The sequence below is a fragment of the Delphinapterus leucas genome, chromosome 21, assembly GCF_059928025.1.
Source record: "Delphinapterus leucas isolate spDelLeu-1000000601 "Yukka" chromosome 21, BTC_Dleu_Yukka2, whole genome shotgun sequence".
Lineage (NCBI taxonomy): Eukaryota > Metazoa > Chordata > Mammalia > Artiodactyla > Monodontidae > Delphinapterus > Delphinapterus leucas.
The window spans coordinates 32541338-32561371 of NC_143149.1; the positions used below are offsets into that span (position 1 = coordinate 32541338).

The following is a 20034-nucleotide window of genomic DNA, read 5'->3' on the forward strand; positions in this document are numbered from 1 at the left end:
TTATCTTTCAAAGGTTATACAAAGGGATGTGATACTCACTGGTCACTCCGGAAGTCCAGCATTCGCAGGTGGTGGAGTGTGGAAGTAATGTCTTGAGGGCAGATTCCAGTCAACTTACTTAACTTCTTAATGCTGATTTGCTTGTCGTTTTGGTGATAAAGGCACTCCAATATTACACTTTTCCAATAAGCCATGTAGGAAAGACGACCTAGATCGGATAACGGTTTCTCTGGAGACCCTGCTTGGCCTTCACGCTTTGATAACAAATAACCTAAAGAAACCCCCAAATCACAAATATGTCAGAGAGCCTAAAAGAGGACAGTTTACAAAAATAACAAGCCCCTCTTCCACAATCAATCCAAGTATCATACGCTATAATTTCAAAGGTAAATTCCTTCAAGAAAAAGAACAAAATTACAAAATCACTTGAAAACAAATTTGCAGGAAGATTACATAATTTGTACACACCGAACATGAAGTTAGCATTACTTTGTCTATAGTTAATATAAATCACACTTTTAGAATATTCAAACTTAAAAATCAGGACTTCACATTAATAGGCAAGAATGCTTTTTATTCAATGTACAAGGAGGGGAAACCACCCTTGCATGTTTTATTTAGACCACTAGATGGCAACAGATCTACATGAACTGCACAATACAAAAGAACGCCTTTAGTTTTTACATAACCCTATCTATGAAGACTGCAGTTCTTCTGTGAATGATTTAGATGACAATTTCTCACTTCAACCAAAGCTCTCCTCACAATTACCTATCACCCTAATTTCTGGTGAACAAGAATGTCAGTGTGCGAGTGTCACTGTGCGTGGTGGTATTACTTTGTCCTCTTGTCCAGTGCGTGAGTCTCAAGAACAGGAAAAGAAAGGCATAAATTCTAAGGGAAATCAGTCTAAGAATGGTAATGTGGGAAAATACATTACATTAAAATAATGTTTGATAATTAAAAATACTGTAATCATACAATTATTTGTATATCTCAAAAAAAATGACTAATAAATGCATAATAAAATATTTTCCCCTAACTTTGCTACTTAATGGCATACATGTCCAATCATGAGTCCTATTTCAAAACAGTATACTGATATTAAAGGAAATAATCTGAGTTTTACCCTCTACTATTAGTCGGAAAAAAAACCACCAAGAAAATGTAAAAAATAACCAACGGCACATATTTCCAATAAAGTATAGTCAGGAACACAGTCCAGGGCCAAGGAGAATAAGCTTCATTGGTCTGCATGAGAATACAGTGATGTAATCAGCTGATATTTAGAAGAATTTCCCGTATCAAAATCCTCAGTTTTAACCATTACTTCTTTAAATATTATTTAAATATTATTATTTATTTAAATATTATTCCTTTAAATATTATTTTTAGCCCAATTATCTGAGGGAAAATATGCCCTCGAATACCACTATTTTATAATCAGTATAAAATTTACCTCAAACATACATTTACTTTCTAAGCAAGATTATCAATGTATAAAACAAAATGCAGGGCTTCCCTGGTGGCGCAGTGGTTAAGAATCCGCCTGCCAATGCAGGGGACACAGGTTTGAGCCCTGGTCCGGGAAGATCCCACATGCCACAGAGCAACTAAGCCCATGTGCCACAACTACTGAGCCTGCGCTCTAGAGCCCGTGAGCCACAACTACTGAAGCCCACACGCCTAGAGCCCATGCTCCGCAAAAAGAGAAGCCACCGCAATGAGAAGCCCGCGCACCGCAACAAAGAGTAGCCCCCGCTCACTGCAACTAGGAGAAAGCCTGCGTGCAGCATCGAAGACCCAACACAGCCAAAAATAAATAAATAAATTTATAAAAACAACAACAACAAATTGCAAGTTCCACAATAACCTTTTTTAAGAACTGTTAGCTTTCAATTTTAACTCAAATTTTTTACTGTATCATTTACTTCTAAAATTTTTAAAGGTGCATATTTTTAACCACGAGGTAGATAGAGCCTGTAACTAAAAAAACGATGCACACACACATTTTCTCAGATAACTGGGTAATCAAAAGAGGGCAGGTGCTGCACTTCTTTATTAGTACTAATTTCAGTAGTTTTACAGTGTTTTTAATATTGTTGTGAGAATTAACTGCATAAAACAGAACTAAGTTCTGTTGTAAATTAATAACTGCAAATTAAAACTATTTGCTATAGATCACACAGAAGCTCATATCCAATATTAGCTATTTTGGAAATATTCACATGCAACCAAAAGAAAAAAAATGTTCATGGCCTTAGGCTTTAAAGTTCCACTCAGCAGGGCTTCCCTGGTGGCACAGTGGTTGAGAATCTGCCTGCTAATGCAGGGGACACGGGTTCGAGCCCTGGTCTGGGAAGATCCCACATGCCGCGGAGCAACTAGGCCCGTGAGCCACAACTACTGAGCCTGCGCGTCTGGAGCCTGTGCTCCACAACAAGAGAGGCCACGACAGTGAGAGGCCCGCGCACCATGATGAAGAGTGGCCCCCACTTGCCACAACTAGGGAAAGCCCTTGCACAGAAACGAAGACCCAACACAGCCAAAAATAAATAAATTAATTAATTAAAGTACCCTTAATTTTAAAGAATAAAAAAAAGTTCCACTCAGCAGTATGACAAAAGATACAAGCACCCAATAAATCATCTGCAAATCTTTAAAAACACACACACACACACACACACACACACTCTCCACAGGAAGAGACAATGAGCAATTATGTTACTATGATCCTTACTGAAATCGATGAGAAACCTGCCATAGCCCTTGCGTTGGTACTGGGGAAGAATCATTATACAGGAAACGTTGTACTTCTGTTGGCAGTGCTTTTCCTGGTGGAGAAAACAAAAGCCAAGTTTTTGGCTGGTAAGACTAAACACTGATGTTAATTTTTAAGAAACAGATACTAATAGTCAAAACCACAGCCCTGGTCCTTTGGGAATAGCAATGCACATCAAGAAAAAAACACCCCTCTGGGAGGAGAAAGGACACGGTTATGTCACTGCCATTACCCACAAAGCAACCATACCAGGAGAATAAAAATATAAAATGAAATGACGCCACCCAACACCATGTGCAACTCAAAAACAGTATGTCAATGCCTGAGGTGAGCAGAGGAATCCGAGTCCCAACGGATCTGCAAAGCTACAAATGGTGTCAGTGTGGCACCCTAGAAGTGGGACGATTCATCATCAAAGTTTCCTTTATTTCCCTTTTTGGTGCTACATAGGGTGGGAATAAATACACTTTTATAAATCAAGCAATATATTTAAAATTATATTTAACTACTGAAATAGCCTAATAACAGAACTAGGACTTTTCACTTAACTATCTTTATACACTTAGATTTTACCATGGGCTTGCTTAAATGAAAGTACATCTTTTACATTGTTTGACTACAAAAGAAACTATTTTTTCTCCCCAAGAGAATGAAAAATTGAAGGAGAGAAAATACCCTTTAATAAAAATGGCTTCCTAAAAATTCTTACTTCTATGCCTAAAATGCAAATTAGGAAGAGATTTAAAATGAGAAAGAACTCAGAGAGGTAATGACTCTGTTTATTTCATGAGTTCTATCTATCATCACCATGGGAGTAGAAATCATAGTAAAGCTTTCCCTCTGGGTAAGCAGCAGTTTATGTTCCCAGCAGAGTACAGTCTGTTGAACATTACTAGGCACCTGCTGGTAACAGGTAAGTTTCTCAACGTTCCTTCCGTTTCCCTTTCCAGAAAGCTAGATGGCACCCAGAGGTGCTGCATCCTGTAGTGTCTCCTAGTGAGAACCAACAAAGATTGTTTCAGATTTCCATATGAATTCAAAAAAAAATTAAGCTGATACACTTACTTTAGAAAAATAGCCAACAAGGTGGCAGCCCTTGACATCATTCTGGGTTAGTACATAAAAAAGAAATGGCTCCACGTCATAATAGAGTGTTTTGTGGTCAAGAAACAATTTTGCCAAGAGACACAGGTTCTGACAATAAATGGTACTCACATTCCCATCAACCTAGAGGAAAAAAATAGACAAAATGGTCAGCAGGGTGTCTCTTTAGTTCTAGAGTAACACACATCAGAAACAAGCACCTGTGAGTACCCACAGTCCAGCCTAAGAGGAGCTGGCAGCTATCAGAACAAAATGGACCTGGAAGCGGTCCCTTGAAACGGCAGAGTACAGCGCCTGCTATTTTAAAACAACTAAATATATAAAACACTGCACTTCAACAAAGCATGAAAAGTCTAGACAAGGAGGTGATGGCCAGTTTTAAAAACAGCACTTTTTGCTTTTATAACAAGATTGACTACAGGAATCCTTCAGATGGCAAGCTGATCTGATCTATTTTTTAAAGTATTTAATTCAACAAAAGATCTAAATGCAACCTCTTCTAAAATACATATAAGTAAAGCAAGGTAAAACTATAGTTTAATCTGTGCCAGCAGCTAAAAGCAATGTAATCTGACTGCCATGATGAGATTTCCCCCAAATAAAGCTACTCAAGGGATTATTATCTATTGTCAGAAGCACCAAGCAGGTTCCCTAGGCAGCAACCTGGCAAGTGAGGTTATTTCTTGGACTCCGGTTGGCCAAGATCAGGAGGACTAGGCTACATGCTCCCAATACCCCTGTAATTCTTGGCACTGCTGAAGCCAGCTCTTTTATGAAAATGCCAACAATTGTCTATATCAGACCCAAAGACATTGACATTTCAAGACTGCAATTTCTTTAGCAATTTAAGTAATTTATTGTACACCACACCCTTTCCCTCCCCACGAGGTCAAGAGCTCCTCTATTCCTCACCTAAAATAAAGGCTTTGGGAAGATGAAGAAAGTGAGGGATGGAATAGTTCCTGACAATCTGAAATTCTATCATCATAGTAATTAACAGAACTGAGCACATGGCAGGTACTCAATTAATACTTGGCAATTAAACCACAGAACTGAGATCAAGAAATTAAAAACCACTACTAACAACACAGAATCACAGATGTAGCATAAGTCATACAACCATGATGCAGTCAGGAAATATATTAAGATTTATTCAATATACAGCTATTACACATACCTCTACACAATATTCCTTTAAATAGAGCAGTAGAAATCTTTTCATTTAAGTGTCATATTTCATAGATTCCAAGACACAATCTTATCACATCTAAACGTAAGTAAAATCCGTTGGCATTTAATAATCAAATGGAGTTTGATCATAATTAGCAGTACCTTTACCTTCTCAGTGGTACATAAAATAAGATATATTACAACTGATGTCTTTGATTCAATGAAATACAGAATAGTTTATTCAGAGATCAAGCTTGTGAACTGGGTACCACTTAGATTGGCCTAATTCTGCTTCTCCCTCATACAGCTGAATTACTGACTCAACAGTGAATGAACAACAGTAAAATAACATTTCCAAAAAAAAAATCAAGTTGTGCAATTAAAGTACAGGTGGCACTGTATTTGAAATGGGTAGGAAGACAACTACTAAACATCTTCTACTTTACCTCAAAGACAGAAATGTTATTCTTTCTATAAATCTCATTAGCAGGAGGATGGAACCAACCACATTTCTTCATGTGCTGCTGTAGAATAGTTCTACTTTTCATATATTTTAGACAGAATTCACAGAGATACAACTTAGGCAGCCTGTAAAAAATAATTACACAAATAAGAGGGCTTTATAAAAGACTTTAAACTTTCATCACTATTCTTTTTTGATTCTCATTACTACCCAGGTAAAAAGGTAAAGAATGTATCATTATCCCCATTAACCAAAGGAAAAAAAGGAAAAACAAAAACTAAAGATAGAACTAAGTTGAATAACAGGATCCAACTAATTAACGGCAAGAAGGCAGGGGTGAGAATCAATTCACCCAATTCAGTGCTCTTCCTATTAGACTAATACTTTGCAGTCTTTTTAAGTTACCCACGGGAAAGATATGAAAATCTCACCTTCTCTACTCCTTGATAATCTCCAGTAAGTAAAAAGTAAAGTCTACCTTGAGAACACACCAATAAGTGAAGATTTTGTTACGCTATATATTCTTTCTTCCTTTATTTGATCATTCAGTCATTAATTTCAGAAAATGAACATTTATTGAATACTATCAGGCCCCTGTGCTAGGTACACTAGGTACAGAGTGCTAAGTAGGATGGACATATAGTAGGTATTATAAAAGCAGATTTTGTATATCTTTTTAAGTATAAAATTATAGTATGTTTTTTTCAAGTTAGGACATACTACACTACCTCCTTCCTTCCACCCCTGAAATTCTGGCTTCCTCTCTAGTTAAATATCACATTAAATCCTGCAACTCAAAAGTCTATTTTTCAAGGTGAAATAAAATTTCAATTTACTCATTCACATATTCTCTGTTATAGTCATATCATTTATATTTATTCAACAGTCTTGCTATTTTAGCCGTAGTTTAACAGGATTTCTTCCTTATAATGTCCCTTTTATGAGGAGCTAGGCAACAAAGTGATGAGATCAGTTCATAAAGTAACAGAAGGAACATAACCTAAGCTAAAACCCAGTGGCTTTTATATGTATTTTAGTCTGAATTGAGAAGACCCCCAATGGCTCTCTATTATAAAATATACACCCCATGTATCCTCAGCACAGAAGCTTCCCTGCATCCTGAACTGTGTCCAAAACTGGTAAGCACGCCTCTTGGTAAGCTAAGATCTGATCCTACAATGAAAACTGCATATGTGAAAATACTGGATGATATGACAAAAAATATAATCCAAATAAAATACGGTATCTTCCCTCATATAAATAAGTACTGAGGCTGAAGGAAATTTTTAAAAAACCTCATTAATTTAGTTGCCATCAGTTTAGATAGCTATGCTTTAAAAAGATTAACCTGGAATTAAAGAAAAAGTAGATTAATGTACAAAAATGTTTACTTTGTTAACGTGTGAAGACCATAACTATTTTTTCAAGTTCTGCTTTAGAAGCAGCTTTTGAAGCATATTTATCTGAAAACATCTAACATTCAACTAAAGCCTTTCCCAGGTGTATTATGGAACACTAGCTCTGTATACATTTAAGTGTTTCATGCTCAAGTAAAGTGGGAAAAGGCATGTGATTAATTTTTTCTTCTCCCTTGGGGATTCACAATGTGTATTAATTCCTTCTCTACAATCCCACATCTTATTTTTAAAACTGCCATTCAGCACACTAAAAGCTTCCATGGAACTGCTGTGGTATATAATATTTCTAAATGTCTACAATATGTAACACAAAAATAATGTCTAATATTAGTCAAACTCAAACAACCCGAAATTATATCATTAGTACAAAAATAAGCCATTCCAAAATAAAGTACTGAGTGAAACAAATAATGACTGACATTACAAATAAAAGCAGCAGGCGCCAAGAGCACAGAAAAGAAAGGCTTCCTAGGCCACTCTGCTTATTTCCTTTGCACGTTGCCTCAAACTACTCAGAGAAGGAACGACAGCAGGATAAATAGCTTTTTCCTTCTTTACCACCAAAACTAAAAAAAACTCAAAATGAAATGGCCCCAGTTGTATACTTCATCATCTAATGTGGGCACTAATGGTATTAACTGAGTCTCAAAGATGACCCACAACTGCCAGCCTGTCTTCCTGAATATCTTGGATTTTGAACGATTTCTTCTTCAAAGGAAGGTGGAAGAATGAGGTTCTCCCTATAAATGTACTTAATGGCATCCTCCTCCCTGCAACTACTCTACTACTTACCTATTCTTTACCTGTTCTAAATTCTCAATGGGCTATATCTAGAAAAGAGAAAAACTCTTTGAAAAGATACATGAACCTCAATGTTCATAGCAGCACTATTTACAATAGCCCAGACATGCAAGCAACCCAAGCGCACATCAACAGAAGATGTGGTACATATACACCCGTATACATACAATGGAATATTACTCAGCCATGAAGAAGAACGAACTATTGTCATCTGCAGCAACATGCATGGACCTAGAGAATATCATACTAAGTGAAGTCAGACAGGGAAAGACAAACACTTTATGGTATCACTTATATGTGGAGGCTAAAAACGAATACAAATGAATCTACATACAAAACAGAAACAGATTCACAAACACAGAAAACAAACTTATGGTTACCGAAGGGGAAAGGGAGGGCGGAAGGGATAAATTAGGAGTATGGGATTAACAGATATAAACTATACATAAAATAGATAAGCAACAAGAATCTACTGTGTAGCACAGGGAACTATATTCATTATCTTGTAATAATCTATTGATATAATGGAAAATAATATATATCAAATTATTTATAATATATATAAATATATATAACAGAATCACTTTGCTGTACACCTGAAACTAATACAATATTGTAAACCAACTATACTTTAATAAAATAAATAAATAAATTCTCAACGACCAATTTTAACTTGTTACAACATGAAGACAGAGAAGAATCCTTGAGTATAGGTTCAGTGTGACAGCTAAATATTACAAATAAATATTTCCTACAAATGTGAATCTAAAAAACCTAAACAAAATTCTGAGCTTTTTGAAATAAGAAAGAAAGAGACAGAGAGATGGAGGGAGGGAGGGAAGGAAGAGAAGAGAGGAGGAGGGGGAAGGGAAGGGGGGAGAGGAGGGAGGAGAAGGGAAGAGAGAAAGAACCAGTGACTTTTCCAGGTTACAATAATGACAAATGCCAACTTCAAGCTGTTTACTTGGAATAGCAAGATGTATGGCATTTTATTGATTATTTTTTTAAAAACTTCACTGGGCCTTATTATGTGAAAACTAATAAAACAGAAGCAAGCATAATATGATCTAGTTTATTCTAAATCAGTTCCTGCTGAAAACATTTTTAAAGCCTCCTACTTATTTTTCTTTCTTTTTTTTTATTGAAGTATGGCTGATGAACAATAAGTCCCAGGTGTACAACATAGTGATTCACAATTTTTGAGTTATACTCCATTTATAGTTATTATTAAAATATTGGCTATGTTCCCTGTGCTGTAAAATATGTCATTTTAGCTTATTTATTTTATACATAGTAGTTTGCACCTCTTCATCTGCACCACTACCTTGCCCCTCCCCCTTCCCTCTCCCCACTGGTAACCACTAGTTTGTTCCCTGTGTCTGTGTGTCTATTTCTTTTTTGTTACATCCACTAGTTTATTTTTTAGATTCCACACATAAGTGATATCATATAGTATTTTTCTTTGTCTGACTTATTTACTAACCATAATACCCTCCAAGTCCATCCATGTTGCTGCAAATGGCATTATTTCGTTCCTTTTTATGGCTGAGTGGTATTCCTTTGTCATATGTACATATATACAGATACACACCACATACACAGATAAAGAAGATGTTATATATACATAACATCTTCTTTATCCATTCATTTGTTGATGGACACTTAGGTTGCTTCTATGTCTTCGCTATTGTAAACAATGCTGCTATGAACACTGAGGTGCATATATCTTTTCCCTTTAATGTTTTTGTTTTCTTTGGATATATACCCAGAAGTGGAATTGTTGGATCATATGGTAGTTCTATTTTTAGTTTTTTGAGGAACCTCCATACTGTTCTGCACAGTAACTGCATCAATTTAAATTCCCACCTAGTGTACAATGGTTCTCTATTCTCCACATCCTCGCCAACATGTTATTTGTAGATTTTTTTTGATGACAGCCATTCTGACAGGCGTGAGGTAATATCTCATTGTGGTTTTAATTTGCATCTCTCTAATGATCAACAATGTTGAGCATCTTTTCACATGCCTGTTGGCCATCTGCATGTCTTCTTTGGAAAAATATCTATTCAGGTCTTCTGCCCATTTTTTAATCAGCTGGTTTTGGGGGTTTTTTTTGTTTGTTTGATGTTGAGTTGTATGAGCTGTTTATATATTTTGTATATTAACCTCTTATTGGTCATATCATTTGCAAGTATTTTCTCCCATTCAGTAGTAGGTTGTCTTTTCATTTTGTCAGTGGTTTCCTTTGCTGGGCAAAAGCTTTTAAGTTTAATTAGGTTCCATTTGTTTATTTTTGCTTTTGCTTCCTTTGCTTTAGGAGACAGATCCCCCCAAAAAACTGCTGCGATTTATGTCAAAGAGTGTTCCACCTATATTTTCTTCTAGAAGTTTTATGGTTTCAGGTCTTATCTTTAGGTCTTTAAACCATTTTGAGTTTACTTTTGTACCTGGTTTAAGAAAATTGTCTAATTTCATTCTGTTGCATGTAGCTGTCCAGTCATCCCACCATCATTTACTGAAGAGACTTTTCCCCATTGTACATTCTTGCTTTCTTTGTCATAGATTAATTGACCATAAGTGTGTGGGTTTATTTCTGGGCTTTCTATCCTGTTCCACTGATCTGTGTGTCTGTTTCTGTGCCAGTACCATACTGTTTTGATTACTGTGGCTTTGTAGTATAGTCTGAAGTCAGGGAGCATGATGCCTCCAGCTCTGTTTTACTTTCTCAAGATTGTTTTAGCTATTCAGGATCTTTTGTGTTTCTACACAAAGATTAAAATTTTTGTTCCAGTTCTATGAAAAATGCCATTAGTAATTTGATAGGGACTGCACTGAATCGGTAGATTGCCTTGCGTAATATGGTCATTTTTAACAATAATAATTCTTCTAATCCATGAACACAGTATATACCTTTCCATTTGTTTGTGTCATCTTCAATTTCTTTCATCAATGTCTTAATAGTTTTCTGAGTACATGTCTTTTACCTCCTTAGGTAGGTTTATTCCTAGGTATTTTATTCTTTTTGATGCGACGGTAAATGGGATTGTTTCCTTAATTTCTCTTTCTGATAGTTCACTGTTAGTGTACAGAAACGCAACAAATTTTGTATCCTGCAACTTTACCAAATTCATTGATGAGCTCTAGAAGTTTTTTGTGGCATCTTTAGGATTTTCTATGTATAGTATCATGTTATCTGCAAACAGTGACAGTTTTATTTCTTCCTTTCCAATCGAGATTCCTTTTATTTCTTTTGCTTGTCTGACTGCTGCAGCTTGGACTTCCAACACTATGTTGAATAGAAGTGGTGAGTGGGCACCCCTGTCTTGTTCCTGATCTGAGAGGAAATGCTTTTGGCTTTCCATAACTGAGTATGAAATTAGCTGTGGGCTTATCATATATGGCCTTTATTATGTTGAGGTATGTTCCTTCTATGCCCACTTTCTGGAGAGTTTTTATCATAAATGGATGTTGAATTTTGTCAAAAGCTTTTTATGCATCTACTGAGATGATTATATCGTTTTTCTTCTTCAATTTGCTAATGTGGTATATATCACACTGACTGATTTGCAGATACTGAAAAATCTCTGAATCCCTGGGATAAATCTCACTTGATTACTGCTTACAATTGTTTATGATCATTTTAATGTACTGTTGTATTTGGTTTGCTAGTATTTTGTTGAGGATTTTTGTATCTATGTTCATCAGTGATATTGGCCTGTAATTTTCTTTTCTTGTGGTTATTTTTATCTGGTTTTGGTATCAGGGTGATGCTGGCCTCATAGAATGAGTTCAGAAGCATTCTTTCCTCTGCAGTTTTTTGGAATCGTTTGAGAAGGACAGGTGTTAACTCTTCACTATATGTTTGGTAGAATTCATCTATAATGCCATCTGGTCTTAGGGTTTTGTTTATTGGGAGTTGTTTTATTACTGATTCAATTTCATTACTGGGAATTGGTCTGTTCATATCTTCTATTTCTTCCTGCTTCAGCCTTGGGAGATTCTAAATTTCTAGGAATTTTTCCATTTTTTCTAGGTTGTCCATTTGACTGGCGTACAGTTGTTTGTCATAGTCTCTTATGATCCTTTGTATTTTAAAAGCCTCTTACTTTATTAAAACCAAGCCTACTGGGATGACACTGTTAGTCTAAAGGGAATCATCCAATAAAACTCAAGGAAAAAACAAAATATTTCTTCTTGTAATAGTACAAATGGCTGCAGTTCTCTCATTGAAAAGATATTATCATATAGGAAAAACATTAGATCACATGAAATGAAATGCAGTTATTGAGATTATGAATACTCCCTGCCCTAAAGAATACTGCTGGGTGCTCCTTTCTGTCATCTTCTTCCTGAGAGCACCTCGGCCTTGACTATCAAGTTGGTGTATGGTCACTGTGATTAGCTGCATCATGGGGTATAGCCCCCATACTTGACATTCAATTTTAAAGTCACCCATTATATGGACACCACAGTCTATGAAGTCAGGACTGGGCTGCAGCTTATTGTTTCCCTTACTTCTAGGATGATGCAAATATTCTTCCTAGAAGTTCCTACAATACCTTCTTGGCTTTTGAACATTGCCCAAGATAGTAGCAGTTTGTGTGACTTTTATAACAGGTCAACTTGTAGTAAAATTTTAATACAATAAAAATTATATCAAATACTACTTGAGTCAAAGACTATGGTACAAGCCATCTAAGATCAATCTAGATATCAATGCTATATGGAGTAGTGAAGCAGAGAGGTTAAAGGTTATGGCTATATGGTAAGAGAAAAGTGGGATTAAATCCTGGTTCTGCCACTTATAAACTGTATGGTCTTGAATATGTTTGCTGGGGGCCCTAGGCTGTAAAACAAAGAAAGCAATATCCACCTCACAGAATTATTCCAGAGATGTTTAGTCCAGTAGCAAGCTCAGTGAATGGTAACTATAGCTGCTATTATTTATAATTAATACTATGAATATTTTTATTCTCCTTTCATCCATTTTATGTCATCATTTAATGGGCATTCAAGGACTTCAAGGATGCTGTTCTTTAGTAACTGGGGCTGTACATAATCTACGCATCAAATCAAGTCAGGAACAGGATCAAAAGGTAGAGCAAGGTTCCTAAGCTACTCAATAATGTGGGAATCTGCCTTCTTAGGATCTTAATATGATCTTGCAGCAAAGAGGTCATTAAGAAGCTAGGCTCTAAGCAGCTCAGGAGTAGAGGCTATCCCATGATCACAGTTCCTCTTGCCTCTAGCCCATCAATGTCATGTTTTTAAAGGCAGAGCAGGGCCCTCTATGGACCTGTCTTCCATGTGTGTGCATAACATGGCCCTGTTGGAGAAACCTAGGGTTAAAACTCTGGTTTCTATTTTTCAACATCTGAGACTTAATCATACTGCTCCAAATGAAGCAGCATTATTGCTTCATTGCTGTTGTTTCATTTCGCTTTGTTTTTTTTTTTTAAGTCATGGATGCAATATTACTTAACATACACTACACACACAAATATCTGAATATTATGGGAGACAATGCATAATCCCACTTCCCAAAAGATTTTTCCTCCTGTGATCGTTTTTGTTTTTGCTCCAACTGTCCTATTTTGCATGCTTTAGGATTTGGAATTTTTTAAAAAGTGTTTAAAACCTTTAACAACAAGAAAATAATTTGAAGTAATTTAGCAGAGAATAATAGTCATTAACAAAGTAAAAATACAGGTTTATTGTTTGGAAAACATAAGATCTCTAAACATTTTAGCCAACTCAAGTTTAAAAGAACTCAGAAGTGAAACAAACCTAAACTCATTTTAAATAGATTATGTGGTTTCCTAACAATGTACTTAAAATTATGAATAGATAGAAAAAGATCACAATTATAGATACTAAAGAGCTTATTAAATTACAGAATATTTTCTGATGCAAAATTCAGGGAACCCTCCACAATGGTGGATAAGAAAATGAATAGAAAATGTCTAAAATTCTACTTAAGAAAGTTGATGAATTTTCCAGTTCTTACCCTATTGCTGCTTTCTATTACAATTCCTATTATACTTTTCTGGTTATTTATTTTTCTGCTGGCAGTGTTTGTTCATTCTTTCACTGATAACTAATTCCCTCAAAGCTGGTTAAGAAGTCACGTTCTAGTGACAACCTCATCAGAACAAAAAGCACATTTTTGATGAGGCTTAATATCTTAAAGTCAACAGCCTCATGGTTGGGTCCATTCTCATCTTCTATCTCCATTCCTTAGTAAATGGAGTTCCTCTCCTCCCCCTGGGGGGAAGAGAGACGGTGCCTGTGGTTCTAATCTCTGCACTACAATCCCTGGAACAGGTGACACATGTGTTGGACAAGCTTTCTTTTCTAAGTGAAGCACTCCTGTGATTTGGACAGCTCACTTAAAAACGGCAATAATTTATTTTAAATTACTATTAACTGGGCTTTCCTGGTGGCGCAGTGGTTGAGAGTCCGCCTGCCGAAGCAGGGGACACGGGTCCATGCCCCGGTCCGGGAAGACCCCACATGCCGCGGAGCAGCTGGGCCCATGAGCCATGGCCGTTGAGCCTGCGCGTCCGGAGCCTGTGCTCCGCAACGGGAGAGGCCACAACAGTGAGAGGCCCACATACCGCAAAAAAAAAAACAAAAAAAAAATTTACTTTAAATAATTTATTTATTAAAATAATTTATTTTAATGAAGGAATTAATTCCTCAACTTTGCTGTTCTTGATCATACAATATCCTGGCTACCCAGAACTCCTGAGGAGGAAATTGCACTGAATACCTGTGTTCTGTAGGTAGTTGAGGAACTTCCTTCCCTCTTTTAACATATATACATAAAATAATATATAAATATAATTTAATCTTTTTAACAAACTCAGATTGTTGTTCTTCCATGAAATAAACAGAATGCTGCCTTAAAGATCTACCACAGAGTTTGGAGCTGACTCTACAATAAATGGGTCTCAGTTTGCTGTGTTTCATAAGCTTTATGTTAGTTTCCTGGAGTTTTGCTTTCTCTCTCTCTCTCTCTCTTTTTCTTTTGGTCACTGAGATCTAGGTCTGTAAGAACATTCTCATTCTTATTTTTCTATTTCTGTTAGACTTGGAAACCAGACAAGCAAGTTATTAAGTTACATGGAAAGTTTAAAAAAATACTGAGTTCTAGTTTTTTAACAGATTATACTGGCCTATTCCCAGCTTCTTAGAAATAACCCCTATTAAAGCACTGTGTATACTATAAAGCACTAAATAAATCACTGTCAGTATAATTATTTTGGCTAACATTTTAGACAAACCATGTTACTAGATAGGTAAGAAGTTATATAATGAGTACTCTGAATACGTGTTTAACCCACAGAGCACCGTAATTTATTATTTCTCATAACACTCTGCTAAATGGGAAACTGAGGCATACGTAGCTTATGGATTAAAGAAAGAATTAATATGACTGCTGTACTTCAAATGGTAGGCCAGTATTTAATTTTCTGACCAAATCTTACTTTAACTCTTTCAATTTCAACCCTAAAAGAAAAAAGTAATAATAACTGACATTACTGGGCACTCACCATTTTGAAGTGATTTACATATTTCAACTCATTTAATGTTCACAATAAACCTCATGAAGAACTACTGTTATCTCTATTTTACGGATGAGGAAACTGAGGTAACAAGTAGCTGGGTAACTCCTAAGGTTACGTAGCTTATAAATGTCAGAGTTGAGTCATGAAACAAATCTGGCATGCTGCCTTACCCCAAAAAGCTGGTGACTGACCAGTTTTTATATCTAGAAACCCAAGCCATTTATATGTAATATTTGTCCAATTACTCCTGGGAAAACAAATTATTTACTAAGTTCGTTAAATTATAAAAATTTAAATAAAAGGCTACTCAGTGAAACTTTATTTATAGTTAAAAATAAGAATCTCCCTTTAAAAATATTCTTAGTGTGAAAGTATGAAGGCAAATTTCTCATAAACAAAAAATGTTCCCCTTTCATTCTGACCATGTGTCGGGTTTCCAATCTTAAGTAACAGCTTTTGGACAGGTTACAGCAAAGAAAATCTAAAGCCAACTGAGATTAAGTAGCTGCCAACGTATGCTGCTATTATGGACATTTAAAACCAACCAGTTTTTTCAAATGTAAAAACATGAACTGCACTACAGTGTCTCCAAGATCCCTTCTAGTGCTGAAGTTCTATGAATCTAAGAACAGAAAGTTAATGGTCTCTTGAAACATACCTTGAGTATTCTTGAGGATATGGAGAAGAGTACCAGGTGTGGATTTCATACTTCCCAAACTCAATAACAGAGGGACAGCGGACTTGTGGATCAGGGGGACCGGTCACTCCAACTTTCTGTGCAGTGAGAAAATACATTAATTACATAAGTTAGTTAAATTAAATACACTGAGACAGATAACAAAACCAACAAAACAAAAAAAACCCATCTGAATCTAAGTGTCGCCTTCTCAGGATTCCACAGGAAAAGTTAAAAAGCCAGGAACAAGCTAGTAAGTTTTGAAATAAGCTGTATTATCCTTTAAATAGAGCATCCAAATGAAGAATAAAAATGCTAATAAATCTCTTAGAACCAAATGCAGTTGGTGACATTGCAGTTTCCACATTTAATAATACTGTGAATATCCTCAACTAAACTCACTCCTTAATCACTTAGTTGTTAAAGAGACCCTGCCAGCACTTGGGGATATAAAGTCAGGGGTGGGGAGGAGTGCTTGCTGCCCACTGGCCGAGATCACATGTATAGTGTCCCAAGTGACAGCAACGGCAACCACCTACTCAACATGTGAGCACGTACAGAAAGGAATCATCCTCCGGTTTGTGAAAACAGATATTAAGGAATATGACAAAACAAGTAAGAGTCTTCATTTTACACTGCCCCTAAAATACCCTTCTTAGTGGCTTTTCATAGGTTTAACCAAAGAAAGTAATACTCTGTTAAACACACACTTTTATCCCTTTTTATCTATCTTCTGTATATAATTAAAATAATTTCTATACCCCCATCCCTGCAATAACCTGAACTACACTATCTTAAAAAAAGAATAACTTGTAAAGCGTTGAGGACTTCCACAGCAGCAGCTCAAATATAAGCCACTGCTATTGACTACAAGGATCAGGTTTTAAAAGCTTAAATTCAAGGGGAATCTGATCTGCCCTGCATCCACTACAGCAAGATTCATACATGTATACATGTATATAGGCATACCTCGGAGATACTGTGGATTCCGCTCCAGACCACAGCAACGAAGTGAATATCGCAAGTCACACGAATTTTTTGGTCTCCCAGTGCATATAAAAGCTATTTACACTATAGTCTAGTCTATTAAGTTTGCAATAGCATTATGTCTAAAAAAAACAACGGACGTACCTTAATTAAAAAATACTTTACTGCTAAAAAATGCTAACCATTATCTGAGCCTTCAGCAAGTCACCATAACAGATCATGAGAACAAATATAATAATAATGAAAAAGTCTGAAATATTGCAAAAATTACCAAAACGTGACAGAGGCACAAAGTGAACAAATGCTGCTGGAAAAGTGGTGCTGATACACTTGCTCAACTCAGAGCTGCCACAGCCTTCAATCTGTAAAAACCTAACTATCTATGAAGCACAATAAAGTGAAGTGCAATAAAACAAGGTATGCCCCTGTGTGTGTTATGCATATAACATATAATATATATGCATGTATATTTATTATGGATAGTCTATTAAATGACTTTTTTTAAAAAAAAAGGAGCTAGAATTTAGCCTAATCAAACACAAGTATTAATAACTCTTCAAACGAGCAACCAAAATTATCCTTCAACTTTATGCTTTAAAAATCACAGAGATTACTAAAGTCCCTTGTTGGAGCTCGTGACAAACACACACACACACACACACCCCTTCTAACAAAACTAAAAAAAAATTCAGAGGTTTTTATTCACTTTTCATATAAATTCATTTAAGGAAGAAGCCTTTTCACCACAACTCATTTGAGAACTCTCTGGTCTTTCTAACCATTCCCTTTTATAAAAGGCCAAGGGACTTATCTCAGGTTTCATGCTGGAACACAGCCAGGTGAAACCTCACCTCTTCCTCAGACACCTCAAAACAAAAGACAAACATCTATTAGTTGGATAAACTGCGTTATGACACCAAGGAGTACTGAGGCTCTTCCAAAGGCAAAAATCAAAAAGAAAAACACAAGACAGGGTTAAAATAAGATTTTTTTCATTTCTGAAAACCAAAACAGAACTCTGCAAAAGGTTTTAAACACACTGTTCTTTAAACTACATTCCAGAATCATGTATTCTAATTCATAAAGTAGTATCTTTTAGCCTATCTTCACAGCTCAAAACAACAAGGATAGTAGTATAGAAAATATCATAATAACCAATATCAGAAACCAAATCTAACTTCCTGAGCCAAGGATCAAGCAGGAAGCACGAAAGGTGAGACCATGCACCTGCTCCGGCACCGCCTGTTGTGTGAGAGCTTTCCCATCCGCTGCCCGGCGCTCCTCCAGGTGGATGCCCAACGCAAAAGTGGATACCCAGCCCCAGTACAACTGTCTGCACGTCGCCGTCACTAGGAGAGTCTATGTAAAACCAGACTCAGAGCAGACTTCCTCTGCCTTCGCAGCTCTCGCCTTCCCCCACTGTGCGAGATGCGCACAGCCACAGGGCTCCACGACCTCCAGCTCCCTTGGGAAAGAAGCCTCTGAGCCAGTGTGTTTCCCTTTACCAAGGTCTGGAAATTAACAAAGGCCCTGTGCAGTGAGGAAGTAACAGCTGCATCTATACCACTCATTAATCTAGTCCTTGCCAAATTCAAATTGTCAAATCTGAATTACAAGGTTATCTTTACTAAATCATTTTATTTTTAAATTTCAGTCAAAATTTCATTAAACATGCAGCTTTCAAAGTAGCAGATATCTAATATAATCAAGGGCACAACATTTTTTTAAACTTTTAACTCAGGTTCTGCCACTCTGTGCCCTCCTTCTCATTTGAATACGCCAAAATCTTTAAAACATAACATATATTCTGGGCCAGAATGGACTTTTTAATCTAAGAAAGTAAGGGGGGCACTAAATGCACTAGTAATTGGGCTAAATCAAAAGGTAACTTTAAATATACCTATTCTAGATAATGAAACTTTTATTACCAGCAATTTGAGAAAAGACTGTTACTCTTCTGCAAAAACTCCACTTCTGTCAAATGACTGATTTATATTTTCCAATATAGAGACCACTCTTGCACACAGAGACCCCCAAGTCTAGATATGGTACAGAATGAAAATTACAACTGATGTAAATACAGCCCTGTTCCCTCCCTCTGCCGGACCTTCCTTTTCCATTCCCTGTGGGAAATGACATTTTGGGGTGGGAGTGGAGGGTAGGACTGTACCCTTAGTATCAGTATGAGAATGTGAAATGTGGAGAGAGGACATGTCCTTCTGGTATTTGAACATTTTCCCATAAAAACTATGATAAAAAATAATTCTGTTCCTTAGGGATTAAAAGTTACCTGATGAAAGAGATGCATAAGAATGAGTTCACATGCTGCAAAGTGGAGAGAGCATGACCTTAAGGAGTAAAGAGACTCAGCATGTGTGGGGCACCTACTGTGCAGTCTCTGCACCTCGCACTGTCATCTCATTTATTCCCCACAATCCATTCCTCAAAGTAGGAAACAACATGCCTGCTTTATAGATGGGGGGAGGGGAGAGAAGCCAAGGATCAGAGAAGTTAAGAGGTGAAGAACTCCAGGACAGGAATATCAAGAGTGAAGCACAAAGAAAGAAAAGAACCAACCGGGTACAAGGTGAGATAGAAAGTATGGGTAGCCCTCAACTAATTAATTTCTGAATTCCAAAAGTTTGTGTGTAAGTTTCTTTGAACTGGAACTTAGTTTTCCAAAGAAATGAAGCTACTACATGTCCACAGTCTCTTATCCAAAACCCTTGGAATAGAATGTACTTTGGAATACTGAATTTTTCTCTTGTTAGAGAAGTACTACAGTACCTATATGTATCTTAAATCAACAGCCTCAGTAGGATTTGGGACAATGCTCCATAATCAGATACATTAATATTTCTTTAGCAAAGCATATGAATAGTCACATTAAATGGGATAAGTAAAGAATATATATAGTCTAAACTCAGTTCAGATCATGTTTTGCCAACAATTGAACTAGGGTAACTAAGATCTTACTATAAAATGAGTTATAATTTTTTTTCACTCTAAAGAAGATATACATACAGATGGCCAATATGTACATGAAAAGATGTTCAACATCA

The 20034-nt window shown here is 36.4% G+C and overlaps 1 protein-coding gene across 2 annotated transcripts in view; it reads right to left on the reverse strand.

Annotated features, from left to right (window-relative positions):
- The window catches only part of KAT6A (lysine acetyltransferase 6A), a 110266-nt gene that overhangs the window by 13630 nt on the left and 76602 nt on the right, over nucleotides 1-20034 (reverse strand). For both annotated transcript variants that reach the window (XM_022571308.3, XM_022571307.3), the window contains exons 9-13: nucleotides 15968-16083; nucleotides 5503-5644; nucleotides 3848-4009; nucleotides 2741-2834; nucleotides 40-271 (exon numbers count right to left, since the gene is read on the reverse strand). In XM_022571308.3, coding sequence (XP_022427016.1) covers nucleotides 40-271; nucleotides 2741-2834; nucleotides 3848-4009; nucleotides 5503-5644; nucleotides 15968-16083 — 746 coding nt within the window. The remainder of the gene's footprint in view (nucleotides 1-39; nucleotides 272-2740; nucleotides 2835-3847; nucleotides 4010-5502; nucleotides 5645-15967; nucleotides 16084-20034) is intronic.